The sequence below is a fragment of the Saccopteryx bilineata genome, chromosome 9 (genome assembly GCF_036850765.1).
Source record: "Saccopteryx bilineata isolate mSacBil1 chromosome 9, mSacBil1_pri_phased_curated, whole genome shotgun sequence".
Classification (NCBI taxonomy): Eukaryota; Metazoa; Chordata; class Mammalia; order Chiroptera; family Emballonuridae; genus Saccopteryx; species Saccopteryx bilineata.
In genome coordinates this window covers 19995997-20012418 of record NC_089498.1, presented here as the reverse complement: position 1 = coordinate 20012418, position 16422 = coordinate 19995997, and the positions used below count along the sequence as shown (strand labels likewise).

General features: G+C 35.5%; 1 protein-coding gene across 7 annotated transcripts in view; it reads right to left on the bottom strand.

Moving 5' to 3' along the window:
* The window catches only part of NFAT5 (nuclear factor of activated T cells 5), a 125208-nt gene that overhangs the window by 32987 nt on the left and 75799 nt on the right, over nt 1-16422 (bottom strand). For all 7 annotated transcript variants that reach the window (XM_066243990.1, XM_066243992.1, XM_066243991.1 and 4 more), the window contains 3 exons: nt 14343-14535; nt 12203-12393; nt 9949-10121 (listed from right to left, as the gene is read on the bottom strand). In XM_066243990.1, the coding sequence (XP_066100087.1) occupies nt 9949-10121; nt 12203-12393; nt 14343-14535 (557 nt within the window). The remainder of the gene's footprint in view (nt 1-9948; nt 10122-12202; nt 12394-14342; nt 14536-16422) is intronic.

The window sequence follows — 16422 nt, the reverse complement described above, 5'->3', positions numbered from 1 at the left end:
AGGTCGCTGGTTTGAAACCCTGGGCTTGCCTGGTCAAGGCACATATGGGAGTTGATGCTTCCAGCTCCTCCCCCTGTCTCTCTCTCCTCTCTCTCCTCTCTCTCTCTCTCTCTCTCTCTCTCTCCCCCCCCTCCTCTCTAAAATGAATAAATAAAAAAAAATTTAAAAAAACAAAAAAAAAAAAACCACAAAATACATACATAACTTTATTGTCTGGAGAAACCTAAAGATGTCAAGAACGTAAATAGGGATGATTCTTCCATCCTCTTTAAAATAAACAAAAAAAACAGACAATGACCACTATTAAACCAACAAGCAGAAGCAGGAGGTCACAAGGCACAACGTATATTCTGGCATTAGGTCATTTTTCCATTGAGTGTCTCTAGATGAACTATCAAGTATCTGTTTCCTCCCCTCCCTTCCACCTCTATCACCTTTTGGCCCCTCTTTCTTTTCTACCTCCCTCTCAGCTTCCTGTTTCCTTCTACCTCCCATTCCAATTCTAACCTTTCCTACTAACCTATTTCCTTTTCACTGCTCATTCTACTACAACTGCTCAAACTGGCCAAAATGGTTATATTTATGGAAATAAACACAAATCAGAAACCTAAAATGGAACAGACATTTAAAAAATTTTTCTTGAAATAAAAGTATTTTGGGGGATTCTTTGTTTCACTATGTATTATATACAGTGTGTCTGTAAAGTCATGGTGCATTTTTGACCGGTCACAGGAAAGCAACAAAAGAAGATAGAAATGTGAAATCTGCACCAAATAAAAAGAAAACTCTCCCAGTTTCATACCTATTCAGTGCAGTTCAATGTGGGCTCATGCACAGATTTTTTAGGGCTCCTTAGGTAGCTATCCCGTATAGCCTCTACAGACTCATCACTGACTGATGGCCTACCAGAACAAGGTTTCTCCACCAAACTGTCAGTTTCCTTCAACTGCTTATCCTGAGTGATGTTATTCCTATGTGGTGGCGCTTCATTATAAATGCGCCAATATTCACGTTGCATTTTGGTCACAGATTCGAATTTAGCGAGCCACAGAACACACTGAACTTTCCTCTGTATCATCCGCATCTTGACTGGCATGGCCATGGGCTGCTCCGCTATATACAGTGTTATGTCATCATCTGCACATGCGCACATGCTGCCACATCATCCTACAGAAACTAGGAGGGTTCTCCTTTTATTTCACATTTCTATCATCTTTTGTTGCTTTCCTATGACTGGTCAAAACTGCACCATTACTTTACGAACACACTGTATGTATATGTTTCCCTTTTCTCTTCCCTCACATACTCTACTCCAAAGCCTAAGTTCAAACCTCAGACTCCCTAAAGTGGTCAAGATCAAAATCAAATTCCTTTTTTTCCTATTGAGAGAGAAGCATCAACTTGTTGTTTCACTTACTTGTTCCATTTAGTTGTGTACTTACTGATTGCTTCTTGTATGTGCTCTGACTAGTGGTTGATGTTTTATCCACTGAGCCATTCAACGAGGGCCAAATTCCAATTCTTTAGCCCAACGCACAAGTCTCTTTATGAAAGAGCTCCCGCCTGGCTCTACTAGACTCAAATCTTACCACCTGTTCACTGATATCTTTTTGTTCCAATCACATCAAACTCTTTTTAATTCCCTTAAAAGAGACATATTCTTTCATTGAGTATATTTATATACTGTTTCTTCTACCCAGAATGGCCTTCATCTAAATCCCACCCTGCTGGGGTAACCTCTATTTATCTGTTAGGACATAGGACAAATCTTACCACCTCCAAGCAGTCAGAATTAAATGTTCTTCTTTTCTACATCTCCACTGTACCTTAGCCATGCCTTATTACCATTTTATAATATAGTAGGGAGTTTGTTTTTACCCTAGCCTGCTAGACTTGTATGCTCTGTAAGCTTTCATGTCTTTTCTTTCAGAGTTGGGCACCTTGTAACCATCCATTAAGTTAACTATGGAGCTTTCCCAAAAGATTCTTAAGACTTACTTTTTTTTTTTTTTAAACTTTCTTTTCTTTTCTTTTTTAAATTTTATTTATTTATTTATTTTTTACAGAGACAGAGTGAATCAGAGAGAGGGATAGACAGGGACAGACAGACAGGAATGGAGAGAGATGAGAAGCATCAATCATTAGTTTTTCATTGCGCGTTGCAACACCTAGTTGTTCATTGATTGCTTTCTTATACGTGCCTTGACCTTGGGCCTTCAGCAGACCGAGTAACCCCTTGCTGGAGCCAGCGACCTTGGGTTCAAGCTGGTGGGCTTTTGCTCAAACCAGATGAGCCCGCACTCAAGCTGGCGACCTCGGGGTCTCGAACCTGGGTCTTCTGCATCTCAGTCCGATGCTCTATCCACTGCGCCACCGCCTGGTCAGGCTTAAGACCTACTTTTGGAGATTAAGTGGCATGTCCTTTTTTTTTTTTTTTTTTAACTTTTTTAAAAAAAAGATTTTATTTATTTATTTTAGAGAAGCGGGGAGAGTGGGAGGGGAGGAGCAGGAAGCTTCAACTCCCATATGTGCCTTGACTGGGCAAGCCCAGGGTTTCGAACCGGCGACCTCAGTGTTCCAGGTCAACGCTTTATCCACTGCGCCACCACAGGTCAGGCCTTTTTTTTTTTTTAATGCTATAAGAGGGTCTTTAAAATATAACCAGGATTGAGAAGTATCACATTTATACTGAATAAATAAATGACTGATTGAATGTCAACAAGGCACTATTTTGTTAGAACACTATACTGTTTCTATGAACTAAACCAGGGGTCCCCAAACTTTTTACACAGGGGGCCAGTTCACTGTCCCTCAGACCATTGGAGGACCGGACTATAAAAAAAATTATGAACAAATAAATCCCTATGCACACTGCACATATCTTATTTTAAAGTAAAAAAACAAAACGGGAACAAATACAATATTTAAAATAAATAACCAGTAAATTTAAATCAACAAACTGACCAGTATTTCAATAGGAACTATGGGCCTGCTTTAGGCTAATGAGATGGTCAATGTGCTCCTCTCACTGACCACCAATGAAAGAGGTGCCCCTTCCGGAAGTATGGCGGGGGCTGGATAAATGGCCTCAGCGGGCCGTAGCTTAGGGACCCCTGAACTAAACTGTATCCTCAACAGCACACCTAATTAAAAAGCGGTCACCCGAACAATTTTACTGCCTGCCAAAATTTGCTGACTGATCCCACAAATATGAAATATTTTAGTAATATACCACATTGTTTTTAAAAGTAGGTCAAATAAAATTTTTGAGGAACAGAGACAACATGGTCAAATGAAACTGATCAAAAGAACTCAGTTCCTTTCAATATTTTCTGAAAAGTGATGTTAAGACAGGGAGAGAAGGATAAAAAAATAATGGTTAAAGAAAACTTTTCTATGAATCATAAGATGGATTTCAGAAAAATGTCAAAAAATGAACTACTATATGATCCAGCAATTCTACTCCAAGGGGTATATATCCAAGAGAATTAAAAACATAGGTTCACACAAAAACTTGTACACATATGTTCACAGCAGCATAATAGCCAAAAAGTGGGGAAAAAAATATCAAGCACTTAATGAATAAACAAAATGTGGTAACAAAATGTGGTATACTAAACAATGGAATACCACACAGCTATAAAAATGAAGTACTGATATGTTATACAATGTTGATGGATCTTGAAATATCAGACAAAATGGCCACATATTGTATGATTTCATTTATATGAAATGTTCAGAATAGTCAAAACTATAGAGAGAAATTAGTATAGTGGTTGCCAAGAACTGGGGTGACAGAATGGAGATTGACAGCTAATAGGTACAGGGTTTCTTTTTGAGGTGGTGATAAAAACATTCTAAAATTACTATAGATAATAGTGGTGGTTACACAACTTAGTGAATATAATAAAAACCACATAATTTTATACTTTAAAAGGCTGAATTATATGGCATGTGAATTATAACTCAGTAAACTATTATCAAAGAAAAATGAAATTTCTATGAGACAGCATGAAACTCATTGCATATAAATTTAAAATAATCAATTAAATGTCTATATGCCAATACCCTGCTAATGAATTATAAATTATAAACTATACAATCTAAAAAGTATATCTACTATTATGTTATAGCTGATCAAAATAAAATCCTACGTTCTGTAGAAGATACTACCTTCAAACAATGGGCAAATAAAATCAGATGTCTCTTTCATCTGCCATAACCTATCTTGAACAAACAAGATTTCTTCTTCCCTTTCTTGTTTTATAAAAAGTGAAACTAATGATTTCTATTCTATTAACAATACAAAGTTATTGTCAGGATAAAATGAGATAATGTAGTATAATTATAGTAGGAAACTCCATTAGAGCAATGGCCGCTAGGGAGAAATGATGTAACTACATAGTAAGAAGTTAGAAGCTGGGCTTGGTCATGATTAGCCCAGTCCTCTTTCCTCCTTCTTCTGCATCTGCCTACCTGCAGAAAGCATAGGTTTTAGACTGTTGGCTGCAAATACTGAGGACTGCTCTGACTAGGTGGATGGCTTTATGAAGAAGCCAGTCTTTTTTTCTGTCAGTTTTATCAGTAGTAAAAAGTTGGTCTTTTCCTCTCAATTATACTAACTCCTATGTGTCTAACTCCAATTACAAAGGGAACATTTATTAACTTCTTAAGACCTCAATATACATGAAAGTACTTTACAAAACATAGATACAATACAGAGATTAGGTATTACTGTGGAAATATTAGTTAATATTCTTTCCTGCTCATCTATGTTTAACATTTAAGCACAAATAATTAAAAATAACAAATTTAAATATTTCATTTTGTTGCTAAACTATAAAGAAAGATTGTCTGGGCAACCTACATACCTTTGGGTAGTATATTTAATGAAAACCTCGATTGGTCAAATAAAATTACATTTTGAACACAGAATTATGACATTCATTAAATAGAATGGTAGATTTTTTAAAAATCAAATCAGCCTGACCAGGTGGTGGCACAGTGGATAGAGCATCAGACTGGGATGCGGAGGACCCAGGTTCGAGACCCCGAGGTTGCCAACTTGAGCGCGGGCTTATCTGGTTTGAGCCAAGGTCACTGGCTCAAGCAAGGGGTTACTTGGTCTGCTGAAGGCCTGTGGTCAAGGCACATATGAGAAAGCAGTCAATGAACAACTAAGGTGTTGCAACACGCAATGAAAAACTAATAATTGGTGCTTCTCATCTCTCCGTTCCTGTCTGTCTGTCCCTATTTATCCCTCTCTCTGACTCTCCCTCTGTCTCTGTAAAACAAACAAAAAATCAAATCATTAACCCATTAGGAGGAGTATAAAGATCAAAAGGTTTAGACTTCTGCCTAAACGATTAGATCAATTGATATTCATAGAAATTATATTTTAAGAGTTATACAATGTTTGAAGAAAAAAATCAGTCTTCATGAAATTTCATGAAAATAGAGAAAGCAGGAAATATGACAGCTCTTTATCACGCAAACTTATTTGAAGATTATTATTCTAATACTTCCTCTTCTAAAAGAGACATGGGAAGTATACTGCAAAAGGTACTCCTTTCTATAAAAGAAAATACTGCCCATGTTTACCTAATTCAGTTTCTCTAAGTCAACTAAAGGTACAAAAATATATATCCTACAAAATAAATGACATCTATGAAAGGAAATGGAAGGAATAATGTCAGTATTCAAGTAAAATCCTCTAATATAAATTTACATCTACTTTCAGCCCTGGCTGGGTGCTCAGTTGGTTAGAGTGTCATTCCAAAATGCCAAGGTTGTGGGTTTGATGGATCACCTTGTGAGGGCACATACAAGAATCAACCCACGATGGCAGAAATAGGTGGAACAACATATTGATATTTCTCTGTCTTTCTGTCTCGGTTTCTATCCCTTCCTCTTTTATATAAATAAATATTTTAGATCCACTTTATAAGGTCAAAAAAATCTAAATTACACAACATAAATATCTCAGGTAGAAGAAACAGTTCTCTAAACAGAATTTTATACTATAACTATAGTCCTAACCATCCAGAGGCTCTGACTACAATGAAATTAATTGTTCAAACTTGGTATTTCAGCACTGCAATTTAAGTGATCGTGGTGGCAAAATGTCATAGTGGTTAAAAAAAAAGCACAAGCTTAGAATTCTCATCTTACTATTCACTAAGCATGTGATCTTGAGGAAGTAATTTAATCTAAGTCTCAGCTTCATCACCTGTGGAATGGAATCCATACATCATGTGATGACGAGGGTTAAGTGATATAATGTCTGTAAAGTGGTTCAGAAAATCCCCAGCATATAGTCAAAGTTCAAATCTTGATAATTTTTATTATTAGCTGGATATACCTTCCACTGTATGCTGTTGCTTCTTAATGCTTTCCCATCCACCTCAGACACAACCTCCAAAGGAGATAGAGATACTGTATTTTTCGCTCCATAAGACACATTTTTCCCCCAAAAGTGGAGGGGAAAATGCTGTGTGTCTTATGGAGTGAAAAATACGGTATTTTATTAAATAGTTTAACACACCATTTGGTTCAGAATATTTTTTATTTTTCCTTCTTAAAACTCTAGGTGTGTCTTATGGAGCAAAAAATGTACTTATTTTTGACAATGTGGACATATATTATCTTAATGGTGATAATTAACAAATGATAATAATTAAAGATAAAAATTTTCAGAAAATCATGTTTTCTATTTCTTTCATATTTTCTACCACCTTTAGTTGGATATATTTATACTTAATAACCCCTTAATGAATAGAAAATGAAGAAATCAGCCCTGGCCGGTTGGCTCAGCGGTAGAGCGTCGGCCTGGCGTGCGGGGGACTCGGGTTCGATTCCCGGCCAGGGTACATAGGAGAAGCGCCCATTTGCTTCTCCACCCCCCTCCTCCTTCCTCTCTGTCTCTCTCTTCCCCTCCTGCAGCCAAGGCTCCATTGGAGCAAAGATGGCCCGGGCGCTGGGGATGGCTCCTTGGCCTCTGCCCTCGGCGCTAGAGTGGCTCTGGTCGCTGCAGAGCATTGCCCCCTGGTGGGCAGAGCGTTGCCCCTGGTGGGCGTGCCGGGTGGATCCCGGTCGGGCGCATGCGGGAGTCTGTCTGACTGTCTCTCCCCGTTTCCAGCATCAAAAAATAAAATAAAATAAAAAATAAAAAAAAAATAAAAAAAGAAAATGAAGAAATCAATGAACAAACTAATGAAAAAAGGAATAAACAAATAAAGTTGGCAACCATTTCCTAGTTCCTGCTAAAGCAATATGGTCTGAATTATCCAGCACCTATTGGATCTGCCCTTCAGAGAGTGTAGCTATGGTCATACTCAAATTATTAGATCATGTGAGAATTGTATGTGTCCTGCTAAAATTGGAACTCCATCCTAAGAAAATTCAAGTTGGGACATCTTGTGGATTACAGTAAACTCACAATTAAAGTATCCCAATTAGAAAAACTTTAGAACTCAATAAACCATCTATAGATTATTTATTCTGTCCCTACATGAATGTGGTAGAATGAACATGGAACCTATGATTTTAATTTTTTGTATTTTTTTTGTATTTTTCTGAAGCTGGAAACGGGGAGAGACAGTCAGACAGACTCCCGCATGCGCCCGACCAGGATCCACCCAGCACGCCCACCAGGGGCGACGCTCTGCCCACCAGGGGGCGATGCTCTGCCCCTCCGGGGTGTCGCTCTGCCGAGACCAGAGCCACTCTAGTGCCTGGGGCAGAGGCCAAGGAGCCATCCCCAGCGCCCGGGCCATCTTTGCTCCAATGGAGCCTTGGCTGCGGGAGGGGAAGAGAGAGACAGAGAGGAAGGAGGGGGGGGGGGGTGGAGAAGCAAATGGGCGCTTCTCCTATGTGCCCTGGCCGGGAATCGAACCCGGGGCCCCCACACGCCAGGCCGACGCTCTACCGCTGAGCCAACCCGCCAGGGCCGGAACCTATGATTTTTTAAAAGCAGCCTATTTATAATTGAACATCACCCAAAAATAACGCTATGAAATACTAATATTAAAACAAGTTTTGCTTGAACCCAAGGTCGCTGACTCCAGCAAGGGGTTGCTCGGTCTGCTGAAGGCCCGCGGTCAAGACACATATGAGAAACCAATCAATGAACAACTAAGGTGTTACAACGCGCAACAAAAAACTAATGATTGATGCTTCTTATCTCTCTCCGTCCATGTCTATCCCTCTCTCTGACTCACTGTCTCTAAATAAATAAATAAATAAAAAAAATTAAAAACAAAACAAAACAAAAAAAACAAGTTTTTCATAATAATGAAAAATAGAGAAATCCATTGGAGCTCTCTTAAGGTCAGAAAGATATTTTAGTACTTTCTGTATAAAATTAGGGTGTTTGCTAAGCTAAAGTATGGCTACAATAATTTCTGAGATGAACTGAAAGAAAAAACAAGATTTATAAAGGATAAATAATTCAACAAAACTAAGCTACAATGAAATAACAAAGGCTCTGTAACTGTTCTAAGGGGTAACAGAAAGGTCATAATACCCATAACAACCCAATAGAAAATTCAACTGAATGGAGTAGGTTTCCTCTGTTCTTTTGAATTCAGGTATAAATTACAAAGAAAAAATGCCAAAGAAAATTATACTAGATGAAAATCTTGAGTGTTATGTAAAGAAAAAAATTTCTTATTTTTATTTGTAATACTATTCATTAGAGGGAAACCAGAATATATGGTGAGCTGCATTCAACACGATTGAATTTAAATACACAAACATGATTTGCTTTCTATGCCAAGGATAGTAAAATAAGAATTGTTCTTCCCATTTCCCAACACTATGCTATAATATTCTAATTTTATTTGTGTGTGTGATGAGACAGAGAGAGACAGAGAGAGGGACAGATAGGGAGAGAGATGAGAAGCATCAATTCTTTGTTGTGGCACTTTAGTTGTTCATTGATTGCTTTTTCATATGTGCCTTGACTGGAGGGCTACAGTAGACATAGGGACCCCTTATTCAAGCCGGTGACCTCGGGGTTTTGAAGCTGGGTCCTCCATGCCCTAGTCCGACACTCTATCCACTGCATCATCATCTGGTCAGGCATACAATATTCTAATTTGTAATCAGAACTCCAAGTACTGTATATTTACAAAGTTCTGCTTATCTTACTGTTTCTTTTCTTTCTTTTTGTTTAATTTTTTAAAAATTTATTATTATTATTACTTTGTATTTTTCTGAAGGAAGAAGAGGGGAGGCAGAGAGACTTCTGCATGCTCTGGACCAGGATCCACCGGGCATGCCCACTGGGGGGCGTTGCTCCATTGTAACTGAAATCATTCTAGTGCCTGAGGCAGAGGCCATGGAGCCATCCTCAGCACCCAGGTCAACTTTGCTCCAATGGAGCCTTGGCTGTGGGAAGCATGAATGCATAGTTGCTTTTTGCATGTGCCTTGACCTGGCAAGCCAGGGTTTCAAACCAGCAACTTCAGGGCTCCAGGTGGATGCTTTATCTGTGCCACTACAGGTCAGGCACATATATCTTTTAACTACTGTTTCATCTTTTCCTTCTTTTTCTTTTCTTTTGAAATTAAATTTAATGGGGTGACATTGATCAATATAACTTCTATTTCTTATGTTCACAACACAAAACACAGGATCACAGCAATTTATCACACAATGAAGATGCTGGGAAAATCCTTTGGCTTTGCAATTTACTTCTGGTAAACTATTCAAATGACTTCTTAAATAAGTATAGGATAAGAAAACTACAAAATGGTACACATTTTTTGAATTTTATTCAAAATCACTCAAACTAGAAAAATCTGACTATAGCTTTTAATGTTTTAAATTTTGCATGATCAAATGGTGGATATGTGAAACATCTGAAATTTAGAGATGTCTGAAAGAGTAATAGAAAAAGAAGAAAAATAGTCCACATATTTACTATCTCCATATTTTCTTACTTACTACATAAAATCGGAGAAGAGGGTGTTTGCAGTGTCAAAGTAGAGCCATCTTTCCTTGTGATGTTAACTCGAAAAACCAATCTGGCACGAGTGCTTTTTTTCTTGGAACCAGCAATTCCTATTCTGGCTTCAACGTCAGCATTTCTCAATTTCAATATCCCTACGCAGTCCACCCTAAACACAAAAAAAAATGCATTAAAAGATATTTTTCTGTTGCATATAAACTATAATATTCTTAATAAAACCAGTTTCTTTTTTATAGTTACATCTTTATTAATTTTTGAATATGTAATATAATTATAAGGTTCTAATTTCTAACAGCATAAGGGTAAATTCTGAATATTACTAATTCCTAACTTTGTCAGCTTTTCATTTTTAATGGAAAAAACAGTAGAAAAGTAAAATCACTATTTTAAATTCTGAACATAAGTAATGATTTACAAAAGATATTTTCACTGGGGTTGTTTGTTTTAAAATTTAGCCTCTTTCTTTTGGCAGCTAATTCTGATATAAAAATAGAAGAAATGGTTTTACTTTTAAAAATATTACAAACTGTCTACAAAAGAATGGGACACTATATGTGATATAGGCCTGATCCAGATTCGAAACCCCAAAATTGCTGGCCTGAGCACAGGCTCATCTGGTTTGAGCAAGGCTCACCAGCTTGGGCCCAGGGTCGCTGGTTTGAGCAAGGGGTCACTCGGTCTGCTGTAGTCCCCTGGTCAAGGCACATATGAGAAAGCAATCAATGAACAACTAAAATGACACAACAAAGAATCAATGCTTCTCATCTCTCTCCCTTCCTGTCTGTCCCTATCTGTACCTCTCTCTGTCTCTGTCACACAAAAAAACAACAAAAAACCATGTGATATAGGATAATATTCAATGTTATAGGAAAATGTTAATGATAATTGAAAAGTAGGTTACAAAACAGTAGGTACAATATTATCTCAATTTGATCAGAAAAACGAATGGAAAGATAAATATCAAAATAGTGGTTATTTCTGGGAAGTTGGCTTTTGAGGGGTATGGTTTTAGTCTTTTATGATTATTATTTTTTAATTACAGTACTCTGTATTTTCAACTTATAATAATTAGGTACTATATATTTATAATCAATTATACCTTCCCTTTCTTCTACTATATACATTTTTATAATTTTCAAAAATTTAAAAATAAATCTTTACTATTAAAAACTTTTTCTTTTCCAATTAACCTCTTAATCTATACAAAATGGCTTTCAAAAGGTAACTGAAAACGAACTAGATAAAAATCTTTAGTTATCCAATACAAATAATTACAACACAGGTCTACTCCATATCAAGATATTTGCCGCTATTATGTTTCAACTTTAGGATTAAAGGTTCTTAACAAAAGACTTAAGGAAAAAATTTTTTAATTTAAATCATTAACATTTCTAATATTTTTCAGGCAATTAAAATGCTTAAGATGAAAAATATATAGTCCTAGGACATAATTCTTTCGTAATATAGGAAAGTAAGAACAGAAGGTAAATTTAGACTAGCAATATGCTTTTTCACATCAAGATGGGTCAGGTCACTCTAAATGGTTTCTGTTAAACAGTTTCTAATACAAACACTAAGAAAACAGAATTTAGGAAAGCAAATCAGTTTGTAATTTAAAAAAAAATTAATATATTTGATTTTAGTGAGAGAGGAAGGAAGAGATGAGAGAAAGGGGGTTAGGGGGAAAGGGGAGGGGGGAAGGGCAGGAAGAGGGGGGAGGGGAAGAGGGAAAGGGGAAGAGGAAAAAGGGAGAAAAGAGGGTGAGAGAGAGAAACATGTGCCCTGACCTGAGATCAAAACCACAGACTTCACAATTTGGGACAATGCTAAGAAACCAAACAATGTGGCCAGGGTTGTAATTTTTATTTTTAATGTTAATATTACTAATCCCAACAAATAAGTCTGTATTATTTTTTTAAAAAGGCAGCATTCCACCTGGCTTTTATTTCCCTGCCTTTCACCACAGGATTTATCTAGCACACAGTGAAAGAATTAATTTAACCCATTATCATTCTGCAATAATCTATTTTTTAATTTGTAATATTTAAAACACTGAAAATCTTTTCTACATTAAAAACTAAATAATGTTCCTTCCATATAATATAATATATATAGTAATATATAATATACTGCTCATAAAACTTAGGGGATATTTCAAAATGAATATGAAGCTATAAAATATCTCCTATATATATATATAATATGAAAACATTTTTACTAAGTACTTACGCTAGTGTCATGTTGTTGCTTGGCTCAAGGCCAACTTCTATAACAGTAGTGCCTTCAATGTCTACTTCTTTGCAGGGGGTTGTATTTCGCCCAGTTACCCTGCAGGCCTGATAAAATCCATGTGGTTTCACTCGCCCAGAGTCGTTACCCACAAACACTTGCAACACTACTGGCTCATTATGGCCTTCCAGCTGGAGCAAGATAACATGGAGCATAAAACACTAATTAGTCTTTCAAATAATCTAATTGTAAAATCAAACATTTAATGCCAAGCCTTATATTTAAAAGTAGATTACAATAAAAAATAATTTAAATACTCAAGAAAAACAGAGGTAAAATATTTTTATAAGGGACAGTTGGCTAAATTACTGCAGAAAATCCTAAGTTTAAATTCTGTAATAATCAAATTTTAATACAATTTTAGATTTTTAATGATAAATTATTTTTAATTAATATGTACAAGCAGATGAGAATGAATCAACAGTGCTTTCGGTACTTATAAATTTATGGTCTGCCAAAAAAGCATGTAGATAACTCAGGATTCACCACCACCACTAATGAAAAATTCACTGAACCATGTCAGTGACATCATTATCATCATTAAATGAAAGTACATACACTAAATTTTCACTCTTTTACAGCTCTTTGAATAGAAAAGTGCTATATAAAAAATAAAAAAAATGGAGTTCATTTTCATAGACTAGATGCATACATATATTATGAAATCCTGGACCAAAACAATATGGTCTGAAAAACTGCTAGATTGAACTAGAGTCTATATGGGTCATTATAGGTCTCTAGCAAGCCTTCATAAATTAAATTATAACTTGTATGCTAAAGATTAAATAAATAAATATTTAAAACAGCATTTGGGAACAAATGTTTCCAATGCAGACTCTTGAAGGTATATAGTTAACCACTGAAGCTGCTAATACAGAATGCAGAAAATCACAAAATACCGGTAACTTGTACAATGTATACCAAAGTGCTTGAAAACTCATACATCTTTTCTATCCCAGTATGGGTGTATATCTGTGAAATGATATCATAATAAGGCAAATAAGCAATCTACTCAGCCAGTCAGCAGAACCTAGAACAGTGTCTGGCACACAGAAGTATACAATATTTATTGAATGAAGAAGAAACATTTAAGGTCAGTCAATTCACTCCCTCTCACAGTTAGGTAATACCTAACAATACTTCTGACCAGACAAGTACTTATAAAAAGCAAAACTTAAAGTCAGAGCAATCAGGTTAAAAATCTTGGCCAAACTACTAAAATGTCTAGTTAGACAAATATTTACAAAAAGCATAACTTAAATTTCTTACTTGCCTGTTACTTCTGAGCTTAGGAGACTGAGGATTAGTTGATTTGGTGAACAGTAGAGGGGTAGAATGATATTGTACATATGACTACTAATCACCCTTACAAATGGTCACGAGTAAATTTTCTGATCTTAGGTTTTTACCATTATTTCACTCAAGTATAAAACAAAAGGCAGTCCAACTAAATATTGTTCAACTAACACACTTACACAAACTGTACTTATCGAGAATCTACCACGTGACAAGTCAAAATCCCTCCACTTGGTATTTTGCAAGGGGTTGGAACATTTTGTTAAGTATCTTCCACCCATTTTTTTTAGTTTATCTTCAAAGAGAAATAGTGTTTGTAACAAGGTATACTAGGTGCTAAAGTTTAAGCCCTCCTTTTTTCTTTAGCTAAGTTCTAAAAAGATGATGACTCAGTTGATATCCTAGTTCTTAAACTGAAAATTTATGTTACCTATCAATCCATCCTTTTCTCAGTTGAACAGACCTGATTACATCAGCCATTTCAAAAACCTTATTATCTAAGTCCATAATAATTTCTGAAATATTTCTTTGAATTCACTTTAAAATTTCTTCTTAAATATCAAGTTTGGGAAGACTCCTATATAGTTGCTATTGACATCAAATATGATATAAGGGGAAGATAATTCCTGATTTCCAGATATTTTTCTTATCAGAATACATTCTCAATATATAGCTAGCAAGTCTACCTTTCTATTTCGGGCAGCTTCTCTTGGTTAAAAACAAAATAATGACTAAGTAAAAAACTGGAGAGAATTCTTCTTATATTGCTAATAAAAGGAAGTACCTTTACTGTAGGAAACCCTTGCTGTGTTCTATCCTTCACTGAGCCACGGCTCCCCTCAGTCAGGTAGCGAGCTCTGTGCTGGGTCTCAGGTTGGATAACGATCTTCAGCTCCTTTCCCTCACTTTTAACAGGATACTGTCCACACAACATAGGGCTTTTCTTTATTCCAGTTCCTTTTTGGTTTTCCAATGTCCTGAGAAGTCAAAGCACAACATGGAAAAAGCATTAAAAAGGGGTTTGTTTTTTAATAAAAAGCATCTAAGATAAAGGAGGAAATAGAATAGGAACTAACAGTAAAAACAAAGGATTATCTAACTGACAAAGTGCAGCCTAAGGGAGGATACATTCCTTAACAAAGTTTATTTTAAATTTTTGTAATAAAATTTAATGAATGATGCAAAAATATAAGAAAGTCAGACAGGAAAGACAAAGAATGCATATGTGATAGAAGGAAGAATGCAATACACTGGGAATAACAGGAAAGAATATAGCTAATGGCACTTACAACCTTTCATATTGTACTTCAGTCAAAATAAAAATTTTAAATTACATATATATGTGTTATATAAACCAGAAGATTAACTACCATTATTTTCTAATCAGACTTGCAAAGCAAAAAAATAAAAAAAGTAGGGGTAGCAATAAAGAAATAAAGGGTTTTAAAACAAAACAAAACACAACCAAGGTAAATGTAGAATAATGTTTTGGATATCTTTCTCAGGACACTTTTAAGTGAGAAAATTATGATAAAAAAATCAGTGACTCAATTTTTACAGGGAATTAGTTTTACTCTAAATAATCTTTTTTTCAGAGCATTTTTATTTGTGATTAAATAATTAAAGCTCTTACATATAAAAATTTTATAATCTGGCCTTTATAGATAGGCAATCTAACTTATTTTTAAAAATTGTGTTTCTAACATTTATTTTATCATTAATTTTCTGTATGTAATATAGACAAAAAAATATTTCAGATGGTGGTTAGGACTTCAGGTAAATACAATTAATCTGAAGCATGGAAAATATGTGATAAAAATAAATAGAAAACAATACTGTTAGCTTTAAAATAGGATAAAATTATCCATATACATTATAAAATGGAATCAGGGCCTGTAGACTTTCTATATGACTCTCTCATTCCTAAGTTTACACTCACATTAACAATACAGGAGTCAAGAGCTTGACTGTGGACAAAATTTCCTCCAAAACCAAACAGGCCCAGGAAGGAATATTATGACTTCAAACATAGAAGAGCAGTGGTGGCTAAGCAGCCTTGAAACTGGCTCTAATGTTTACCAATCCACCTCTAACAAAGTTGTTGCCTCAAATGATCAATAACAAAAATAGTCTTTTTTCCACTAAGAGTACAATCCATGGTGAAGAAAGGGACAGAAGAATGGAGGAAAGAAGGGATACAAAGGAATGTAGTAAGACTAACTGGGTAAGAGGAAGAGTTTTGAGGGGGAGTAGTGTTCAGTCATCTTCAAATTTCTGAACCTTGAACAATTCCTTAAAGAGCAGATGCTGAAAAAAAAATGTGTTGATGAAGGCAAATAGGAAGAAGAAAGAAATCAAGAAAGGAAGGCAGAGGAAAAGAGGAGCTTCTATAGTAGTAAGATGAGAAAGACTGGATCATAACTGACTAAAGTATGTCAGTAAGTTTGACATAATTAATTTAAAAATTACCTGAATAAGTCATTTAAAAGGCTCTGGAAGAATAAATTCTATGAACAAAAGTATTAAGGTGAAGCTGGAACAATGGGCAACAGATTCTATTTTTCTTTTCATCATTCTGAGTAGAAATGTAAACATTTGCTCTGAATATAATGTGTAGTCCCTTACACATGAAATTCTATAACAATATTCTGTTTTTTGCTCATTTTAAAATAAAAGCAAGAAATTCACTTAAAAACATCTTCCAAATATGCACTGAAAGGAACTAAAAGGAAATTCACAATATGCTAATAGCAGTTGTACTGAGCGACTAGATTATGGGTTATTTATTTTCTTCTATTTCTGCATTTTTTCAAATATTTGTAATTAATATGTATTAATTTTACAAGAGAAAAGGGAATACTTAA